Source organism: Melanerpes formicivorus, unplaced genomic scaffold (assembly GCF_026170545.1).
Source record: "Melanerpes formicivorus ecotype bairdi unplaced genomic scaffold, bMelFor1.0.p_v2 SCAF_17, whole genome shotgun sequence".
Taxonomy (NCBI): Eukaryota; Metazoa; Chordata; class Aves; order Piciformes; family Picidae; genus Melanerpes; species Melanerpes formicivorus.
In genome coordinates, this window is record NW_027142369.1 from 15431336 (window position 1) to 15452018 (window position 20683).

General features: G+C 48.5%; 1 protein-coding gene across 1 annotated transcript; it reads right to left on the minus strand.

The window, feature by feature from the left end:
- Nucleotides 1–857: 857 nt before the first annotated feature.
- Nucleotides 858–18794, minus strand: RTRAF (RNA transcription, translation and transport factor). The gene is made up of 8 exons (XM_068149092.1): nt 18662–18794; nt 15997–16121; nt 13384–13483; nt 12129–12215; nt 10629–10717; nt 7628–7696; nt 1777–1825; nt 858–1217 (listed from the first exon to the last, which is right to left on the minus strand). Exons 1-8 carry the CDS (start codon nt 18720–18722, stop codon nt 1063–1065), a joined length of 735 nt encoding a protein of 244 aa, XP_068005193.1. The 5' UTR covers nt 18723–18794; the 3' UTR covers nt 858–1062.
- Between the last annotated feature and the right edge of the window lie 1889 nt (nt 18795–20683).

Genomic DNA, 20683 nt, shown 5'->3' on the forward strand with positions numbered 1-20683 from the left:
GAGTCTCACCACCCTCATACTGAAGAATTTCTTCCTAAGATTGTCTAACCCAATTCTCCATCAACTTAAAACCATTCCCACTTATTCTATCACTAGACACCCTCATGAAAAGTCCCTCTTCAGCTTTCCTGTAGGTTCCCTTCAGGTACTGCAAGGCAGCTGTAAGGTCCCGCCGGAGTCTTCTCCAGGCTGAACAACCCCAGCTCCCCCAGCCTCTCCTCATAGCAGAGGTGCTCCCAGCCCTCAGATCACCCTTGTGAACTCCAACAGTTCTGTGTCCTTATGATGGGGACACAGAATTGGATGCAGCATTCAAGGTGGGGGGCTCACAAAAGCAGAGCAAAGGGACAAAATCCCATCTCTTGGCCTGCCAGCCAAACTCCTCTTGATGCAGCCCAGGATACAGTTCACCTTCTAGGCTGCAGGAGAGCATTACTGTGTCAATCCACAGCCCCAAGGCTTTTTTTTCAGGGCTACGCTGCACCCAGCCTGCGTTTGTGCCAGGGGCTGGCTCAACCCAGGTGCAGGGCCTTGCACGTTGACTTGCTGAACCTCACACAGTTCACACTGGCCCACTTCTCAAGCCTGTCAAGATCCCTTTGGACATTAGGGACCCAAAAATCCCCCAAAGTGTAAATTAGGCCTTCATAAGCATGCTGTTAAATACCCTACTTTAAAGGGCTTTTATTTGGCATTCATCAGCTACCTATAAAAGCAAAGAGAAGTACTTTCCACAGCTTCAAGAAGCTGCTCATACGGCAGGACCTCAACAGGAGAGGAAGCTGCAAGGGTTTTGTGTAACCCTCCCTTCTCAACACAAAGCCAAACACAATGAAGACGACTTGCCAGCCTGGAGCTCATCGGAACAATTGGTCTGTTTTCCCCCAGCTTCATTTATTTAAAGAAAAACAAAACAAAAGAATCGGCCATCAGAAGTCAGAATTCAATTTCCTGTTTGCTTTCGGGACAGTAAACCGATACCGTTTCAAACTGCATGCCATAGTTGGAGATGGTTCCTAAGGGTACTTAAGGGACTCAAAGAGACTAAAAGCTTTTATCTGCTCATCTCCCAACTTTCCCCAGTCTGTGGTCAGTCTTGGGATCAGCAATAATCGCCTGAACCGCCACGATGGCCTCGTTGATTTTCGTTTGCAGCTCTCGGAGCTCCTCTATGTGCAGCAGGCGGAGAATTTGGGCGGCTTCGTTGAGCACGGCATCTGGGGGAGGTGCAGAAGGAGAAACGTGGATCATTTCCATCTGAAGAAAGGCTTAATCTAGCTTAATGCTGCATCTTTCATTCATGGTTTTCATACTTGGAAGAGGAAACGGCCCTCCCCTGCTGCTAGGGAGTGGCAAAGCGCTCTGCAAAACCTCACCCAGCCCTCGAGTTGGGTCAGTTTGTCGCATTCCGAGGAGTAATTTAGGTGAACGTGGGGCAGAAGTTAGGCAGCTAAACCACAGGGAAGCAACACAGATGTCCTCTGCCGGCAGAAACAAGACCTACAAGACACCAGCAGCGAGCTGCATTCCTTTCTGGCTGCCATTACAGGCCGTTATTTAAACATTACCTTGAAATGACAAATTCCCCAGCTAAGATTTAGGCTTTTCTGTTCCAAAACAAAACGCTCAGGCGCGCTCGTAAATAACGAGCTGGGAGGGAGAGGCTCTTTCCACTGCAGGGTTTGTGACTGGAGGCATTAGGCTCAGCTTTGACAGTAATGTCCTTTGTGAAAGGCAAAGATCACCAGTTAAAAGAAGCACTTAAGAAACGCTTACCTCCCGTGTCGAAACCAAGAATGTGCTTCTCCAGAGCGACAGGCAAACCCTTTCAGAAACAAAAAGAATAGAATAAACCAGGTTGGAAGAGACCTTCAAGATCATCGCGTCCAACCTATCATCCAACACCACCTAATCAACTAACCCATGGCACCAAGCACCCTGTCAAGTCTCCTGAACACCTCCAGTGACGGCGACTCCACCACCTCCCCGGGCAGTCCATTCCAATGGGCAATCACTCTCTCGGTGTAAAACTTCCTCCTGACCTCCAGCCTGAACTTCCCCTGGCACAGCCTGAGACTGTGTCCTCTTGTTCTGGTGCTGGCTGCGTGGGAGAAGAGACCAACCTCTGCCTGTTTACAACCCCCCTTCAGGTAGTTGTAGAGAGCAATAAGGTCACCCCTGAGTCTCCTCCTCTCCAGGCTAAGCAGCCCCATCTCCCTCAGTCAGTTCAGATATGACCAGCAGGACCAGGGCAGGGACTGTGCCCCTATACTGGACACTGGTGAGGTTACACTACGAGTTTTGGGCCCCTCACTGCAAGGAGGACATTGAGGTGCTGGAGCAGGTCCAGAGAAGGGCAGCAAAGCTGGTGAAGGGTGTGCAGAACAGGTGTGGTGAGGAGCAGCTGAGGGAACTGGGGGTGTTCAGCCTGAAGAAAAGGAGGCTGAGGGGAGATCTCTTTGCGCTCTACACCTCCCTGAGAGGGAGTTGCAGTGAGGTGGGGGTTGGCCTCTTTTCCCTAGTAAGAAGTGATAGAATGAGAGGAAGTGGCCTCCAGTTGTAGCAGGAGAGGTTTAGGTTGAACATTAGAAGTTTCTCCTCTGAAAGGGTTCTCAACACTGGAACAGGCTTCCCAGGGAGGTGGTTGAATCCCCATCCCTGGAGATGTTGAAAAGACCCAGAGATATGGTGCTGAGGGGCATGATTTAGAAACCAGTCAGATAATGGTTAGTCTTGATGATTCATAGATTCAAAGAATGGTTTGGAAGGCACCTTCAAGATCATCTAGTTCCAACAACCCCCCTGCCCCATGAGCAGGGACACCTTCCACTCGACCAGACTGCTCAAGGCCTCATCCAGCCTGGCCTTGCACACCCCCAGGGAGGGGGCATCCAGGACCTCCCTGGGGAACCTATTGCAGTGTCTTTTCCCAGAGACATGTGGTTTTGTAATTAGAAATGTTCATTTAGCACGTTTGCAAAATAAAAGCAAGTGCTACACCAGGTAACTGAAGGAGAGGACACCTGAGTATTGCTTTTGTGTGTGATAACTTCAAGAAGTCATCCTGCTTGATTACACAGGGGCGCTGAAACATCAAACCAGGAGAATCGACTCAGAAACCCCTTCATGTTTAATCACTCCACTTGTCAGGCAAACCCCATTGGATACACACTGCCCACATCCACTCCTTAAAAGGCCAACAGCAGCACTGCCAGAGAATACCCAACCCAGCAACATCCAGCAAACAAAACCCCAGCACCGACTGGACTTTCCTAGAAACTGCTGCCTCCTAGCAGCTGCCAGTTTTCAAAGCACTGGCTGATGGGAGAGACAGCTGTAAAAATTCTCTGTTATGAAGAGAGGTTCTCAAGAACTGAACTTGCACCCTCCACCAACAGCCCCAGAAGAGTTTGCTTGAGTGCTAAGCTCCAGAGTAAAGCTCAACGTTGAGTTCCCTAAACGCCAGCTCTGTGAGGACAGCACAAGCAGATGTTTCATGAGCGGTCATTTAGAAGGGCTGCTGCTCTTCCTTTACTCCCTCCTGCTGTGGTCATGCTAAGCAATCACTCACCATGTTCCAACATGCACATAAAATCAGATTTAAACAATGCAGACACTACAATTGCTTTTATTGCCTCTCGTTTTCCAACCTTTGCCTTGCACGACACAAACATCTGAGCTCAGAACCCTTGGTTTATAAACTAGTGGGGCTGTAAACCTTCTGAACAGCAAGGGGGGGGTGCAGAAGCTTTCATGGGCACACAGTAAAAATACCCTGAGTTGGTCACACCACCACCAACTAAACACAAAATGCTGAGTGAAGTGAACTCCCTCATTCTCAAAAGGTGGTTCTTTTCCACAGCCTGTAGGGCAAAATGATTGTGCAACAGCCACCTTAAAATCACACCTGAGTGTTAGCTCTTCAAACAGCTGTTAAGAACACCTCACACAATTGTGAGTAATATCATGGTGGGGGTTAGGACCCCCACCATGTGGGGGAGTCTAACCCCCCACAGCAGGCTGCCCAGGATCACAATTTCCAGGTGGCTTTGCAATCTCTCCAGAGAAGGAAACTCCACAACCTCTCTGGGCAGCCTGCTCCAGAGCTCCAGCACCCTCACAACAAAAATTTCTCCTCCTGTTCAGATGGAACCTCCTGAGTTCCAGTTTGTGCCCATTGCCCCTTGTCCTGTCACTGGGCACCAGTGAAAAGTCTGGCCTCATCCTCTTACAGAGCCCCCCACCCTTTAGCTCTTGCTGAGCACTGATCAGATCCCCGCTGCCTGCTCTTCTCCAGGTTTAACAGCCCCAGCTCTCTCAGTCTTTCCCCCTCACAGAGATGCTCCAGTGCCCTCAGTGTCTGTGCAGCTTCCACTGGACTCTCTCCTTGTCCTGCTTGAACTGCTGAGCCCAGAACTAGACCCAGGACTCCAGATGTGGCCTCACTAGGGCAGAGTAAAGGGGTAGAAGAACCTCCCTCAACCTGCTGGCCACCCTCTTCTGAATGCACCCCTGGAGACCATTGGCTTTCTGGGCCATGTGGGCACACTGCTGGCTCCTGGTGAACCTGTCCACCAGCTCATAAATACACTTCTAAAGAAATCAGGTTTGTATTTCAGGCTGCAAAGACCTTGCTGCCACTCCAGTGTGTCCTTAGAGCCACAGGAGAAGGAAAACATTGATTCAGTTAGTTCCCTGAGGATGCATTTTCCAGGGCCACTGCAAGCACCTCCAACACTGAGTGACCGTAGTGGCACCCTCAGATGGCCACCTGAGATGCCCTGATAGAGCAGCACTGCTGCTTCTGCAGTGGGCCTGACCACTGCAGCCAGATTCTCTGTAACTGGGAATGTCCACAGTAAAACTACATTCCCTGGGCACAAGAAGGGAAAAAAAAAGTTTCCAGATTCCAGAGTAAAGGAAAAAAAAATGTATCCACTTTGTTGTGCTATGCCACAGCTGTGGCCTTCAAGAGCATCCTTAAAGCTATCCTGAAGGGAATTTGTTGTACTTAATCCTAGTTCACCAGGCAGGGAAAGTCCAGTGTGAGTCTGTCAGGATAAATCTGATCCTGCCTAGACCCTGAATTGCCAGCCATTCCAAAAACAACATCTGAAGGAACCCAAAAGTGCAGTGTCTTACCTGAAAAACCCACAGCTGGACACCCCCAACAAGGTAAATCTCACTTTATCTGCTACGCTGAAACCACAAGCAGAGCAGTGGGACTTTCCTCAGGGCAGTCCTCCAGTCAGAGAACATCTCTGTATCCATTTTATCTCTTCCCCATCCAATATTGCCCTGATTACAACTCCTTTTGTCTATTAAGTCACCTGCCATGCAGTCAGACATTCAGAACATCGTTCAAAGCACAAAGCTTACTACCCCAAGTGTCACTGACCAGTATTTTGGCCATTAACAGCCAAAATCAGAAGCAGAAGTTTATTTCTCCTCTCCTATCCTGCAACTCAGCTATTTCATAGATTCACAGAATGGTTTGGGTTGGAAGGGACCTTAAAGCTCTTTTCCACTGCTTTCAGCTATTTTTCTCCACTTCTCTGGTCCGCCACTATTCTGTTGATCACTGCTGGCACAGACAAAGCTGCCTTCATGCCTCCATCCCCCTTCTCTTCTCTCCCCCTACTTGAAACTTAGCATTCCTCATTGAGAATACACTCCCCGTGACATCCATCACATTCACTGACACTGCACCCTCAGGCCTGACCACGCTTTGAGGAGGACCTAAATATGAAGAATTCTGTCATGAAAAGAATTCACTGCTCCTCAAAGCAGCTTGCTCTGCCAAACACAAAGAGAATTCCATTGTGATCCCTGCACAGCTACATAAACACCAACTAAAAGCAGCTTTTAATGATCATTAGTTATAGAACCTAAATTGGCTAACATGGTCTCAGCTGCTTTCCCATCTCCCTGCTCTTTTTTAATGGTTTTGTGGATGTAGAAGACCAAAGCTTTGATTTACTGTTCCAAAGCTTCTGGCAGTTACTGTGCAGCAGCCCAGAGCACCTGCAGTTGCCACTTAGTAAACACCATGAGCTGTGTTATGGCCATAAATAATCTTTCCTGAGCAGCTGCCAGGAAAGATGAAGGGACTTGAGCTCCCTCTGACCAGATCTAGTCCCTATAAGCAGGGACACTTCTAAACAAACACCTGCAGAAAGAGGAGCTGCCTTCTCTGGCTGCACCAAACACCCAAGGCCAGCAGCTGGGGGCTGGAAAGAGGAGGAGCTGAAGAACCGGGATGTTTAGGCCACGATAGCCTGAAAAGCCACAGTCAGCCCTTGGAACATCTTGCACATGGACAGCTTGTGGCTACTAAACACATCTGAAGAATCTGAGCTTTTAAGTGCAGGAGTTTCCTTCATCACCTTTTTGGGGAAGGTGGGGAGGAAGGAGGTAGATCTCCAACACCTTGTTCCTCAAGAATGTACAAGGTGTATGTACCATGCAAAACACTCCATACAAGGATCATTCCAGCCTGTTTACAGAGTCCAGGCTGCTGGTTCCAAGGAAAGGCTATGTCACACATCACAGAGTGGTTAGGGCTGGAAGTGACCTCTGAAGATAATCTAGTCTCAAACTGCAGGCCTGCTGCACAGGACAGTAAGGGTCATCTTCTAGCAAATAACTAAAAGAGGGGAACAGCAATTTTACAGCACACATCATACAGCATCAGAAATACTGCCTCAGAGATTGTGTGATCAGCAGGACTAGAGAAGTGATTGTCCCCCTGAAAATGGCACTCATGAGTCCAACCTCAAATACTGGGTTCAGTTTTGGGTCCCTCACTCCAAGAATGACATTGAGGTGCTGGAGTGTGTACAGAAGGGCAATGAAGCTGTTGAAGGGTCTGGAGAGGAGCAACCAGGGGAACTGGGGCTCTTCAGCATGGAAAAGAGGCTCTGGGGAGGCCATCTCACTCTACAACTCCCTGAAAGGAGGCTGGAGCCAGGGGTGAGGCTTAGTCTCTTCTCCCAAGCAACAAGTGACAGGGTGAGAGGAAATGACATCAAATTGCACCAGGGGAGGTTTGGGTTGGCCATTAGGAAAAACATCTTCCCTAAAAGAGTTGCCAGACCCTGGAACAGGGTCCCCATCTCCGGAGGGATTTCAAAGCTCTGTAGATGTGGTGCTGAGGGACATGGTTTAGTGGGGGACTTGCTAGTGTTAATAGTTAGACTTGATGATCTTGAAGGTCTTTTCTAGTCTAAACAATTCTATTATTACAGTATCACAGTATCACCAAGGTTGGAAGAGACCGCAAAGATCGAGTCCAACCTGTCACTACAGACCTCATGGCATACATAAATTTCTATCTAAGTGAAACAAAAAGAGCTCTCCAATATCCTCTAGGTCTTTTTAGGTCAGGGTAGTGAAGATCAAGACCAGGTTTGGATGAGGCCTTGAGCAACCTCATCTAGTGGGAGGTGCTGGAACTAGACAATCTTTAAGGTTCCTTCCAACTCAAACCATTCCACGATTCAGCAACCTTCCACCACCCTCCTCAACCAGATTGAAGTTTGATGGAGATATCCAACATTCACACCTACACTTGCTGACCTGAGCTGGGGGCTGGTGAGCACTAGGCTCATGCAGTGTCTATACAAACCTCCTTGGACTGCCCGGCCTTGGCAATGGCGTCCTGCGTCAAGCGCTCCTGAACCAGAATGCGGATGGCCTGGGAAGAAACAGTTACAAGGGTGACAGGAATTAATTCAAGCCCTGATGCATTTCTCCACAGTTCCCAGGGAAAACAGCCAATGTTAACACCCAGTAAAAGGCCAGCCTCAGTTTTGTGAAAGACTTTTTTGGAAGACTCTTTCAGACATTGACTCTTTTTGAAGAGCACTGCTCTTTGCAGGTAGAGTCTTACACAGCGCAGCCTCTTTGGCCGGAGGACAGCAGCTTAGCCAGAAGAAACATGGACATTACACTACGAATTTCACTCACTACTGGGTCAGAAATTGCAAAATACTAAGAAGGAGCCAAGAAATTTTATGGTTTTCCGGCCTGGAGAAGACTGAGGGGAGACCTTCTGGCTCTCTACAACTAGCTGAAAGGAGGTTGGAGTGAGGTGAGGGTTGGTCTCTTCTACCAAGGAATAAGTGACAGGGTAAAAGGAAGTGGCCTCAAGTTGCACCAGAAGAGGATGAAGGTTGGGCATGAGGAAAAATTTCTTCCCCAGGGTTGTCAAGCCCTGGAACAGGCTGCCAAGGGCAGTGGTGGAATCCCCCCTCCCTGGACTGATTGAAAAGCTGTGTAGATGTGGTGCTGAGGGACATGGTTTAGTGGTGACCTGGCAGTGCTGGGTTACTGGTTGGACTCGAACTTCAAAGCCTTTTCCAATCTAAATGATTCTGAGTCCAGAACAATCCCAGAGCAGCAGCACTGGTTTTGGTTTTCTGAGCTCTCACCCCTGCAATGCTGCAGCAATGCAGCTTCTTCAGGAAGGTAATCCTGCTATCAGCTTCTCTTAGTAGACGCTGAACCACCTTCCACATGCAAGAGGAACCTGGAGCAAGGCTACCCACCCAGGTTTTTAAACAACTGAGGGCAGAAAGGAAATATTTTTGGACATAGGAACAAGAACAGCCTTGATTTTAACAATCCTGCTGCTCATCTGTTTTTACTGGCTTCAGTACAGAGCATGAAATCGTACCAGAGCTATCAGTTACTGGTACCTACAGCTGGAAATGCCTCTGAAAATAACTGAAGAAACACCAAGCAGGCAGACTTCCACCAGAAAGAACTGGGTCTGTCAAACACATTCCTCAGCCTTTCCCTGAGGAGCAGCCAAGTGTGACAGAAGCAGCCTTACAGCTTCATGCTTCCACCCTACCACAAGATTTTTCCCAGTTTGGGTCATGATTAAAGTCAGAATGACACCAGAAAGTCGTCACCGAACACCTCTATAAATCTTCCTAACTGAAGGGAGGCCAAAGAGCGATTTGAGGAGGAACTTAAACTCCAGCAGTGAAACTAGAGCTTGGCTAAGAGAATGCTGAGTGCCTTTTTGTGTTAGAAAACTGTATTACACAGATGCTTTCAGCTTGCCAGATCTAAATTAATAAAATGAGACTTCAAGTATCTCTCTGCACACTCTGGCCAGATGGCTCTGGCATGTTTGCACCCTCTGGCCTTCCCTAAGCACCCAGTCCTGAGTGTCCAAGCTTGAACAGGGATCACAAATCCTCCTCATGCACACTTCAAACCTGATCACTATGGTGTAGAATGAAGTTTCCCTGACCAGCAACATCTCATACGATCAAGCCCTGAAGATTAGCACTGCTGCTGCATGAACTGCCATGGCAGGGGCCTATTCTCATCAATTAAAAGCAAGAAAATTCTGGCTGATGGGTTTGTCCAACTCTTTCTGCCTGAAGAAAAAAGTGGGAAATGCAGAACTAGTGCCAGAAATGGACATGTGTTTAGGCAGGAAACACATTTTGCTCTCAAGTACCTATTTGATGAACTCTGCTACAGTTTGTTAGCCTTACAATAACCCTTTAAGACAACCTGAAAGAACTTTGAGAATGGCTAAGCTCATGCTGCACAGTCTCAAAATTACCATTCACCAGGTCTCCCCTCTCTGCTTGATACCCCTTTTCACAGCTCCATGGAGAAGGATCTTGGAGTCCTGATGGACAGCAAGTTATCCAGGGGACAGCAAAGTGCCCTTGTGGCAAAGATGTCAAATGGTATCCTGGGGTGCATTAAGGAGAGTGTGGCCAGCAGGCCAAGGGGGGGTCCTCCTCCACCTCCACTCTGCCCTAGTGTATTGTGTCCAGTTACAGGCCCAAGGAGGACAGGGAACTACTGAAGAGAGTCCAGCAGAGGCTATGAGGATGATGAAGGGACTGGAACACATCTCAAGAGGAATGGCTGAGACACCTGGGGCTCTTTAGTCTGCAAAAAGAGCAGCCTGAGAGGAGATTGTATTAATATCTATAAATATCTGAAGGGTGGGTGTCAAGATGAAGGTGCCAGTCTCTTTTCAATGTGGCAGGACATGGGGAAATGGAAACAAACTGAAACACAGGAAGTTACAGCTCAACGTGAGGAAAAACCTTTGCTGTGAGGACACTGGAGCAGGCTGCCCAGAGAGGTTGGGGAGTCTCCTGCTCTAGAGACTTTCAAGACCTGCCTGGATGTGTTCCTGTGTAACCTGCCCTACGTGATCCTGCTTTGGCAGGGGGAGTGGACTTGATGACCTCCAGAGGTCCCTTCCAATCCCTACCATGCTGGGATTCTGTGAGAAGGAACAGCAATGTTTTGAAACATCCTTTGCTTCCCTTAGCCTCTGTGTTTTCAGGTTGCTCTTAATTTCTGGCACTGGAAATCAATCACCTCTCCTTTGAGCACTTCATATTCTCAACAACAGTTCTCCGTGATGGAATTCCAGGAACTCAGCTACAATTGAACTGCTAACAGGATAATTCTCTCTGCCTTTATTTCCATGATTTACACCCTATGCTATTATCTGCTTGAAGAGGCACGCAGAATGAGATTTACTTTCCATTTGAGCCTAAAAAAAAAACCCTAAAATACAAAAATATCAGCAGCCACTGGGGACAAGGAAGAAGAAAGGAGGTGAGAAGTGTGAAACTCACCTTCAGCATCACCAGGTAATCATCATGTCGCTGAATCTGAAGCAGATTAGCCAAAGCCATCACTCCAGCTTTGAAATCAGGGTTATTCACTGTAAAAAAAAAAAAAGAGAATCACCACATAAACAGCAGTGAGCAACCACTCAATCTGGCTACAAAACAATCAGAGGGCTGAAGAACATCATCCAAGCACAGAGAGAGTTATTTTCAGTGCCAAAGGCTCTGCATCCATCCTTCTGCACAGGAAACCTGTGTTAAAGCTTTGAAATAAAGCCAATGACATGAAGGTTTCTCTTTTCTACCACTGCAGAGCAGAGCCAAACCTGCTGGATGAGACTAGGAACAATCCTTAACTATCTTTTTTTGACAAAGGGCAATGGGAAAAGACTTGGGGGATTTAGGGCTAGTTAGAGTGGCTGTTTGCCACCACATTATGAACATGCCTAGCAGTCAAAACAACTAAAATGATTATGAGAGGTACAGCTGGGGAAGACTGAGCCAACAAGCAACATGTGACAGTACTGAGGTAGTATTCTGCTATCATGCTTCCCCAGCTTTTTAAGTGTAAAGATATGTTACAGAGTCCATAGACAAAAGATACCTTGCTATTTCCCCCTGGCCCACAGTAAGTACTCATGGCCACAGCACAGGACATGGACCTACCTGCAGGATCAGGACCAGAGGAGGCCACAATGATGAGAGAGCTGGACCCCCTCTGAGGCCAGGGTTGTTCAGCCTGGAGAAGAGAAGGCTCCAGAGAGACCTTCTGATGGCCTTTCAGTGCTTAAAAGGGCCTCTAAGAAAGCTGGGGACAGACTTCTGAGAAGGGCATGCTGTGACAGGACAAGGGCTGATGGATTTAAACTAAAGGAGGGAGACTTAGTCTAGATAGAAGGAAGAAATATTTAAAGCTGCAGGTGGAGAGACACTGGCCCAGGTTGCCCAGGAAAGTAGTAGATGCCCCATCCCTGGAACCATTGCGGGACAGGCTGGACAGGGCTGGGAAAAACCTGCTCTAGTTGCACATGTTCCTGTTGACTGCAAGGGGGTTGGACTGGATGAAAGTGAAAGGTCCCTTCCATCCCAAACTGTTTTGTGATTCTATGATTCTGTTTTCCAGAGCTCTCTGCAAAGCTGTTAAGCTGCTTCCTCATTCCCTGATAAGAACCCTCCCAACTTACTCTTTATCTGATAGTCTCTGTGCACCTCATTCTGCTGGGAAAGATTCTCCTTTCTGCCCTTTCCCTTCTTCCCCCAACAGTGCACATGAAGACACCTGGGATTCCCATGGAGCAGCAGGGACATACCAAGTGCACGTGACCCAAAGGAACTCAAAACACTGCTCAGAAAAGCAATTTCAGCCAGCAGTGAAAGAATAGAGGAACTCTGCATTTAGATGGGGGTTAAAAAGGTTATATGTAGCACAGTATTACAATTATTTACATCCTGAGGAACACCATACAGGCCCTGGAACACATTCATAGGAGGCTGCTGCACACTTACCATCCAAGTTAACCAGTGGTTCTGCATTTTTTGCTGTGTTGTCAGTATTTTTAGCACCGTCAGGGGTAGAATCCTTATACTTATCAGCTGGAAAATGAAGAAACAAACAGGAACACTGTTAGAGCTAGTGAGAAAAGGCTTAGAGCCAAGCTGTAGCTTGCAATAGCTGTATTTTTGAGGGTGTGGACGCTGCTCAAGAGCTTTTTGGAGCTACCTAAGGCCCCCCAAAAGCTGCTCTTCCAGTGAGCTACCCTAACAGCTCCTATCTGAAGGGTTTGTGTGCTATCCTGAGCAGCATCACAGCATGCTGCACACATACACAGGGTATTACATCCTCTTCCCTACACTCTTCATCCCAGAAGGCTGAAGAAGCTGCACCATACAGCTGCTTTTAAAATCCACCAGTGCAACTGGCACTAGACCTCTGCCTCCATCAGCAGCATATGCAGAGCTCAGGAACTACAGATCTGAGCTGTTTCTGATCAGTGAGTCAAACATCCCCAGTGAAGGCTTTGTTTTATAGACTGCAGCATTCAGCTCCAACTCACACAGGAGTTTTCCAAGCCTTTTGACAACAGAACCCTCCAGCTTCTCCATCTTCTTCTCCATCTTCACATACCCCCTGAGGTCCAGCTGGCTCATTTTCTCCATCATAAGGGACGCATCTACAGATTGCAGGTATTTATATCCCAACCCTGTCCTGGGCAGAACTCAGCTCTGCAGGAATTCCAGGTAATGGAAAAGAGCATTTTGGCTGTTATGATGTCTGCCACCAGTAATTACTTTTATATCTGCACACTCAGTACAAGGAAATGAAAACTGCTGCTGCCTGTTGAGATGTAACTCAACTTTATAACCTCACACTAGTTCCCAAGGGTTCAGGATCCTGTCCTGTGAAACAAAGGTCTAAGAATAATCTCTTCAAATAAGTGTGGTCCTAAAGAAAATGTGTTTAATACCCTTTAGAGCAAGTTCTCATAAAGGCAATCCCACAGGGAGCAGGGCATAAATATATACCACGGGTTTGGCTATATCCAGAAATAAAACAATAAATGCTACTGCACTGTCCCAGGGGAGCTGAAGAGGAACAGCTCCCATCTAGACATGGGGCAAAAGCAAGCAGGCTGCAGTTGTGCTTTTATTGAAGCAAACAGTCTGCATTTTTGATGCTGTCCTGATTTGAGGAATACTTGTTAAAACAGACTAGGAAAGCCCCATTTGCCCCACCAGTTTGAAATACCAAAATCAGCCATACCATTGTCTCCATACTCCAGCCTTACTGCCAAGCCAAGAAGCCAGTCCACTGTCTCTTGTCGCTCCTGTATTTTGAAGGGACAGTTCACATCTTTCATGTACTGTGGAGCAGAGAGAGAAGAGAACAGATGGATGTTATTGACCCACCTGAGTTAGCCAGGAGCACAGAGCTGGGTTGTAAACAGTCACTCTCCCACAGACCTCACAGTTCATAGCATCACAAAACGGTTTGGGTTGGAAGGGACCTTAAAAACCATCTAGTTCCAGCCCCCCCTGCCAGAAGCAGGGACATCTCCAACTAGACCAGGTTGCTCAAGGCCCTAGGTGATCCTGCTTTGGCAGGAGGGTTGGACTAGATTTCTAGAAGTCCCTTCCAGCCCCTAACATTCTATGATTCATAAATTCATATAATGGTTTGTTTGAAGGAACATTAAAGATTGCCTAGTTCCAACACCCCTGCCATTGGTAGGGTGACCTTCCACTAGACAGGTTGCTCAAAGCATCATCCAGCCTGGTCTTGAACACCTCCAGGGAAGGGGCAGCCACAACCTCCCTGGGCAACCTGTTCCACACCACCTTCAGTGCAAAGAATTTCATCCTAATACCCAGCCTAAATCTGCCCTTCTCCAGCTTGAATCCATTCTCTCTCATCCTACCACTAGCAGCCCTTGTAAAGTCTCTCCCCAAAAAGAGATTTGTAAGAGAGGTATTAACAAGAAGCATCCTTGTGTAATGTCCTGCTGTGGCATCTGATACTCTGAAGCATTTTAGAGCATTTCAAGCCACCCTTAACTTGAGTCTGCCACTTAAGAGTCATAGAATGGTTTGGGCTGAGAGGGACCTCCAAGATCATCTAGTCCCAACCCCCTGCCATGGGCAGGGACACTTCCCACTACACCAGGCTGCTCAAAGCCCCATCTCAACCTGTCCTTGAACATTTCCAGGGAGAGGGCATCCACAACCTCCCTGGACAACCTGTTCCAGTGCCTCACCACTATCATGGGCAAGAGTTTCTTCCTAATGTCTAATCTCAACCCATTTTATTCCAGTCTGGAGCCATCACCTCTTGTCCTGGCACTCCATGCCTTTGCAAAAAATCCCTCCCAGCTCTTCTGTAGCTCTCTTCAAATACTGCAAGGCTGCTCTAATGTCTCTGTTAAGTCTGAACAAACTCAGCTCTTTCAGCCTGTCCTCACAGCAGAGGTGCTCCAGCCCTCACATCATCTTCTGGTCATTTAGTAATGGCACCTACTGATGCTATTCATTGTCAGACTGTGACCAAAGAAAGCAAAATATCTTTTTCTTTGCCCTCTGTTCATTTTCCACAGTAAGCAGAGATAAAGGAAAGGACAAAGAACAAACTACAGTAAAAACTTCACACGTGAAGCAGGAAGGAGGTATGACACTACCTAAGGCTTTCACAGTACTAGTGGTGTGAGGATTCTGAGGGGCAGAAGTGATTTTCCTTTTCTTAGGGACTGTGTACAAGAGAAGACAAAATGTGGCTGGGATATGGTATCAGAATGCTTTAGCCTCTCCCTCTGGAAAGCACAAGCACTGCAACTCCAGTCCTCCTGAGAAGAGGACAGCAAGAGGTTCCAGGGAGGGGGAAAAAAGTGAGATGAAGGGGTACTGAGCAGTATTTTCAGCTCCTCACAGGACTGTGTGGAGAGAAAGGAAAATAGGAAGCAAGTGAGAAAGCTTAACAGCCCTGTGGTGACCCAGAAAACTCACACACAGGAAACAGCATCTCTCTTACAAAGACAGGCTGACAGAGGTGGGGTCTTTGAGCCTGGAGAAGAGAAGGGTCCAGGGAGACCTCAGAGCAGTCTTCCAGTACCTGAAGGGCGCTGCAGGAGTGCTGGAGAGGGACTTTTAACAAAGCATGGAGTGACAGAGTAAGGGATGATGGCTTCAAACTGGGAGAAACTGTATTAAGATTATACATTAGGGACAAATTCTTGCCCATAAGGGCAATGAGGCACTGGTTGCCCAGAGAAGCTGTGGAGGCTCCAAGCCTAGAAGTGTTCAAAGCCAGGTTGGATGGGGCCTTGAGCAGCCTTGCCTAGCAGGAGGTGTCCCTGCCCATGGCAGGGCGTTGTAAAAAGATGGTCTTGAAGGTCCCTTTAAACCCAAACCATTCTGTGATTCCATGAGATCCCTTGCAAAATGATGGCTGCTTGCCACACTCACAGACAACAATCATCTGGCTGGAATTGCAGGAGCCACAAGGATGAGCTGCTGCAATTTTCTGCCACACACGCACAAAGCCTACAAGGGCATCAGCCTCATCCATTTCCCTTTTGGTACATAAGGATCATTAATGCAGGAAAAAGCTGTTCTTTTGAGGCCAGTTTTATTTCTACTTGAAGAGCTGAATGAAATCAGGCAAGTAAAAGATTGCAAAAAGACAGCTGAGTGAAGAGTGCATGCACAAAGTTCCATCACCTTAGTAACTCCTACAGCTTGGCTCCAACAATACATTTAACTTCCTAGAAATGTAAAAGTTCAGAGGCAGGAGAAATACTTGGAATGATTTACATTCAACCACAGCAGCAGCTGTTAGCAGTCATTCACCTCATCATTTAGAGCTGTGGCTGAGACAAGGAAATACCTTTTCAAAGGATTTGGGCCAGTCGTCACTGTGTATGTTCCTTAAATTCCCTCGGTCTTCAATCTTGTAGTGTCTGATCTTCTGGTCTTCAAGCCAGACAATAAAATTCCTGAATTCTGTTTCATCTGCCAGAAGAAATAAACAAAGCAACAATGAACTGACATCTAAAGAGAAGAAAAAAAACCAAAACCAAGCCTTTAAGTTTTTATCCAACTCAAATCAATACCGGTGCCTTTGAGCGCTCTCTTAGCTTACCACAATGAAATCAGAGAATCAGAGAGTGGGGGGGGGGGGGGGGGGTTGGAGATCACCCAGTCTAGCCCCCCTGCTAAAGCAGGGGCAGCCACAGCAGGCTGCCCAGGATCACAATTTCCAGGTGGGTTTGCAATCTCTCCAGAGAAGGAGACTCCATAACCACTCTGGGCAGCCTACTCCAGGGCTCCAGCACCCTCACACCAAAGAAATTTCTCTTCATGTTCAGATGGAATCTCCTGGGATCCAGTTTGTGCCCATTGCCCCTTGTACTGTCACTGGGCAGCACTGAGAAGAGTCTGGCCCTGTTCTTTTGAGCCTCACCCTGAGGCTGAGCATTGATCAGATCCCCTCTCAGGCTGCTCTTCTCCAGGCTAAACAGCCCCAGGTCTCCCAGCTTTCCTCCTCACAAAGAGGCTGCAGATCCCTTGGCATCTTTGCAGCCACTGCTGGACTCCATCCAGTAGTTTCCTGTCTCCCTGAAGTGGGGAACCCAGACCTGGACCAAGTACTTCAGCTGTGGCCTCACTACAGGCAGTGTGTTAGATGTATTACCCTCCTCTACTGAAATCACATACTCCAGGACAACTTCTGACCAAAACTCAACACTGAGTGTTACTCATCTTTCAAGTCACTTCTATGGTTGAGTGGCTACACCCAAGAGCTTGTTTGTACTAGAAATATAGTTATAATTCACTAGGTGAAGAAAGAAAAGTGAAAATGGTAGCAAAGGATAAATCTGTCACCTTAGCAGTAACCCTTCATGAGCAACACACACACCTTGTGACCCTACAAAGACCTTTCTCTTCCTTTAGTGCTGACTCAACTCACCTTGGTTATTGAGCCAACACCTTCTTACTTGGGAGCTGGAACTCCACAGTACAAAGACTGTGGTCCAAACAAAGACATTCATACTGGACAAAACAATTAGCCTGCACTTGCACTTCAGAGACAGAGTTCATTTCTGAACACAGCAGATCATTGCCCAGCCCTTCAGCTGGGATATTTTGGCTTTGGATGAAATTGTAATATCCCAGGTTAACAAATTTAATACCCCACTCTGAGATGCAGGAGGTTAAGCACATGGTTTTCCCCATCAGGGACAAGAATGATACTTCTGATGCTTAACACTGTCTTCTAAGTGATGCAAGTGCCCTACTTCTATAGATTGTGCTGTAAGAAACAGTCATAGTCACAAGTGGGAAGGAAAGACCTTTAAAAACTTCTCTGCTGACAAAATGACCCCCAAAAGAAAAAAAATAACCATACAACCAAACAATGGTCTTGGGAAGGGCCTGGGGTGAGTGTGTGTGCTTTAAACATCATCTACTCCGACCCCCCTGCAGTCAGCAGGGATGTCTGCAACTAGGGCAGGTTGCTCAGAGCCCCAGACAACCTGACCTGCAAAGGTTTCAGGGCTGGGACATCGACCACCACCCTGGGCAACCTGGGACAGGGTCTCACCACCCCCAGCATCAAACATTTCTCTGTTCTCTCTAGTCTACATCTTCCTACTTTCAATTTAAAGCCTTCACCCCTTGTCCTGTCACAACAGGCCCTCACAAAAAGAGAAACATTAATTGTCAGGAACTTAAGACCTACATGTAAAGAAGATGCCAGTAGATGACATCTCTTGAAACAGAAACAAGCCTGCCAGAAGCACTGAAGGAAAGAGCTGCCCTGAAGCTTCTGACTGATCACGCTGGATAAATACATCTGTTACAGGGCCATTTCAAGCAAGACAAAAAAGTTAAGTGCAGCAAAAATCAAACCTCAAAGCATCGACACGTACTGATGAAAGGGAAAATGGCTCTAACCACATCACCAGGCTACTCTTATTCACCCCACTGTCCCTGTTTGTGCTTCACACAGAGGACAGACATGCCCCAAGGCAGGTTCATGCAGCGACGGAGTGTTTTCTGTCACACTCGTGACTCCTGTGCCTCGCATGACGCGAGCCAAGGCTCGTCACGGCATGAGACCACGGACAGCAGCGACATTGTCTACCCCTGCATCGCATCTGTACCTTTGCTCTGCTTCCAGACAACGCTCAGAGAGCCACGAAGCCCACCCCACAGCGTACACCCATTGCAACGCCTTAGGGTGTCGGTTTGCCCTGCGAAAATTCGGGATTCCCCCTCACTCCCGCGATGTAGCTTAAACTCTGAGCCCACAGAGCTGCGCTAACGCCCAGACCCTCCCGACCGTAACCCCGCTTCCCCGGGTAACCACGGGGACACCGCGGGGGTGAAAGCAGGAGGCTCCCAAGGCACTGAGGAGAGGGGGAAAGCCGAGTCGCCTCGGCAGCCCCCGGCCTCAGAGAGGGGCCCAGGGCCGCCAGGGCTTGAAGACAGCGGCGGGAAAGCGGGAGGGTATCCAATCAGGGTGCCACGGCCCCGCCGCAGCTCCTCACCCCTGCAGTTGAAGCCAGTCGGATTGTGGTAGTCGAGCGCCGAAAGCTTGCGGCGGAACATGGCGCCGGAACCGCCGGCGGAACCTCCGCGCAGTGCCGGGCCCGACCGGACAGGAAGGAGCACCCTCTAACTCATGCTCTGCCTGCCCATTGGCCAGGCGCACGGCGACAGGCAGCCTCCGTCACCAATCAGAAAGTTGAAGGGGGCTGCTGGGAGCGGAAGTGACTCGTCAGCTCCATTGACGCTGCGGCGGGCGGGGCTGAGCGGAGCGTGGGGCCGTAGTGGGGAGCTGTGGGGCGGGAGCTGAATTCTGCTGGGGGGCACTGGAGAGTATTGGGCAGTACTGGGGAGTACTGCGCTCTGCTGGGCCGCAGAGAATCAGAGAATGGTCTGGGTTGGAAGGGAACTCCGAGCGTCATCTAGTCCAACCCCCCTCCCCCCTGCAATAAGCAAGGGCATCCTCAACTAGATCAGGCTCTCCACAGCCCTGTCGAGCCTCTTTTTCAATATCTCCAGGGATTGGGCCCCAGCCACCTTCCTGGGCAACCTGCTCCAGTGTTCCACTACCCTCATGGTAAAGAATCCGTTCCTAACATCCCACCTCAATCTGCTCTTCTCCAGTTTGAAGCCATAGCCCCTTGTCCTATCACTACAGGCTTTTGTAAACATTCTCTCCCCATCCTTCTTGTAGGCCTCCTTCAGGTACTGGAAGACTACTATGAGGTCTCCCTGGAGCCTCCTCTTCTCCATGCTGAACAACCCCAGCTTCCTCAGCCTGTCCTCATAGGAGAGGTGCTCTAAACCTATGATAATTTTAGTGGCCCTCCTCTACCTGCTCCATCAGCTCCGTGTCCTTCCTATATTGAGGGCTTCAGGTGAGGTCCTGTTAGAGTAAAGTGGCATTGGGCTGTACCGTGGAGCACTGCGTTCTACTGGGCCACCCTAGGCTGTAAGGGGGGGTGCTGAGCTGAATGGGGGAACAAGTGCTCAGGATCACAATGTCGAGGCAGGTTTGGAATCAAGGAGACTCTGACTTTACTGGGCAGCCTGCTTCAGGGCTTCAGCAGCATCACAGCAAAAAAGTTTTTCCTTCTTTTCAGATGGAACCTCTGAGTTCCAGTTTGTACCCATTGCCCCCTGTCCTGTCACAGGGCACCACTAGAAAGAGTCTGTCCTCATCCTCTTGCCATCCACCTTAGCTTTTGCTGAGCATTGATCAGATCCCCTCTCAGGCTGCTCTTCTCCAGGCTCAGCAGCCCCAGGTTTCTCAGCTCTTCATCCTCACAGAGATGCTCCAGGCCCCTCAGCATCTTTGGAGCCTCCACTGGGCTCTCTCCAGTAGTTCCCTGTCTCTTTTGAACTGGGCAGCCCAGATTTGGACACAATACTCTGGAAGAGGCAGTTGTTTTCCCTTCTTGTGCTCTCCAGAATTTGGATACCTGGGTTTTTTTACAGTTTTCAAACCACTTGTCCATCATCCCAATTTCACAGAGACCCACCCCAGCCTGGAGCTGACTCAACAACATTTTATCATCCTCCTGGGAAGCAGAAATAGGGGGTTCTGAGCCTGAGCCTCTTTCTTTTCTGTGCCCTGTCTAGCTTGTAATTAAACTTTTTTCCTTGCTGCTGCTGCTAGTCATAGAATCATTTTGGCTGGAAAAGGCCTTTAAAATCATTGAGTCCAACCATGACCCCAGCACTGCCAGGTCACCACTAAACCATGTCCCACAGCACCACATCTACACAGCTTTTCAATCACTCCAGGGAGGGTGATTCCACCACAGCCCCGAGCAGCCTGATCCAGGCCTTGACAACACTTTCTGTGAAGAAAATCATCCTCAAGCTTTGCTCCCAGACATATTTTGATCATCTTTAGGGCGATGATTTGGTTAATGTCCAGGAAAAGTTTCTATTCTGGCGGCACCTTTCCGAAGGGCTCTGCGCTAAGCGCCAGCCAGTGGGTGAAGGATGCCAGTTTAAGTGTTGGGGGTTTTTTGGCTGGTTTTGCCTCGGGAAAGTGA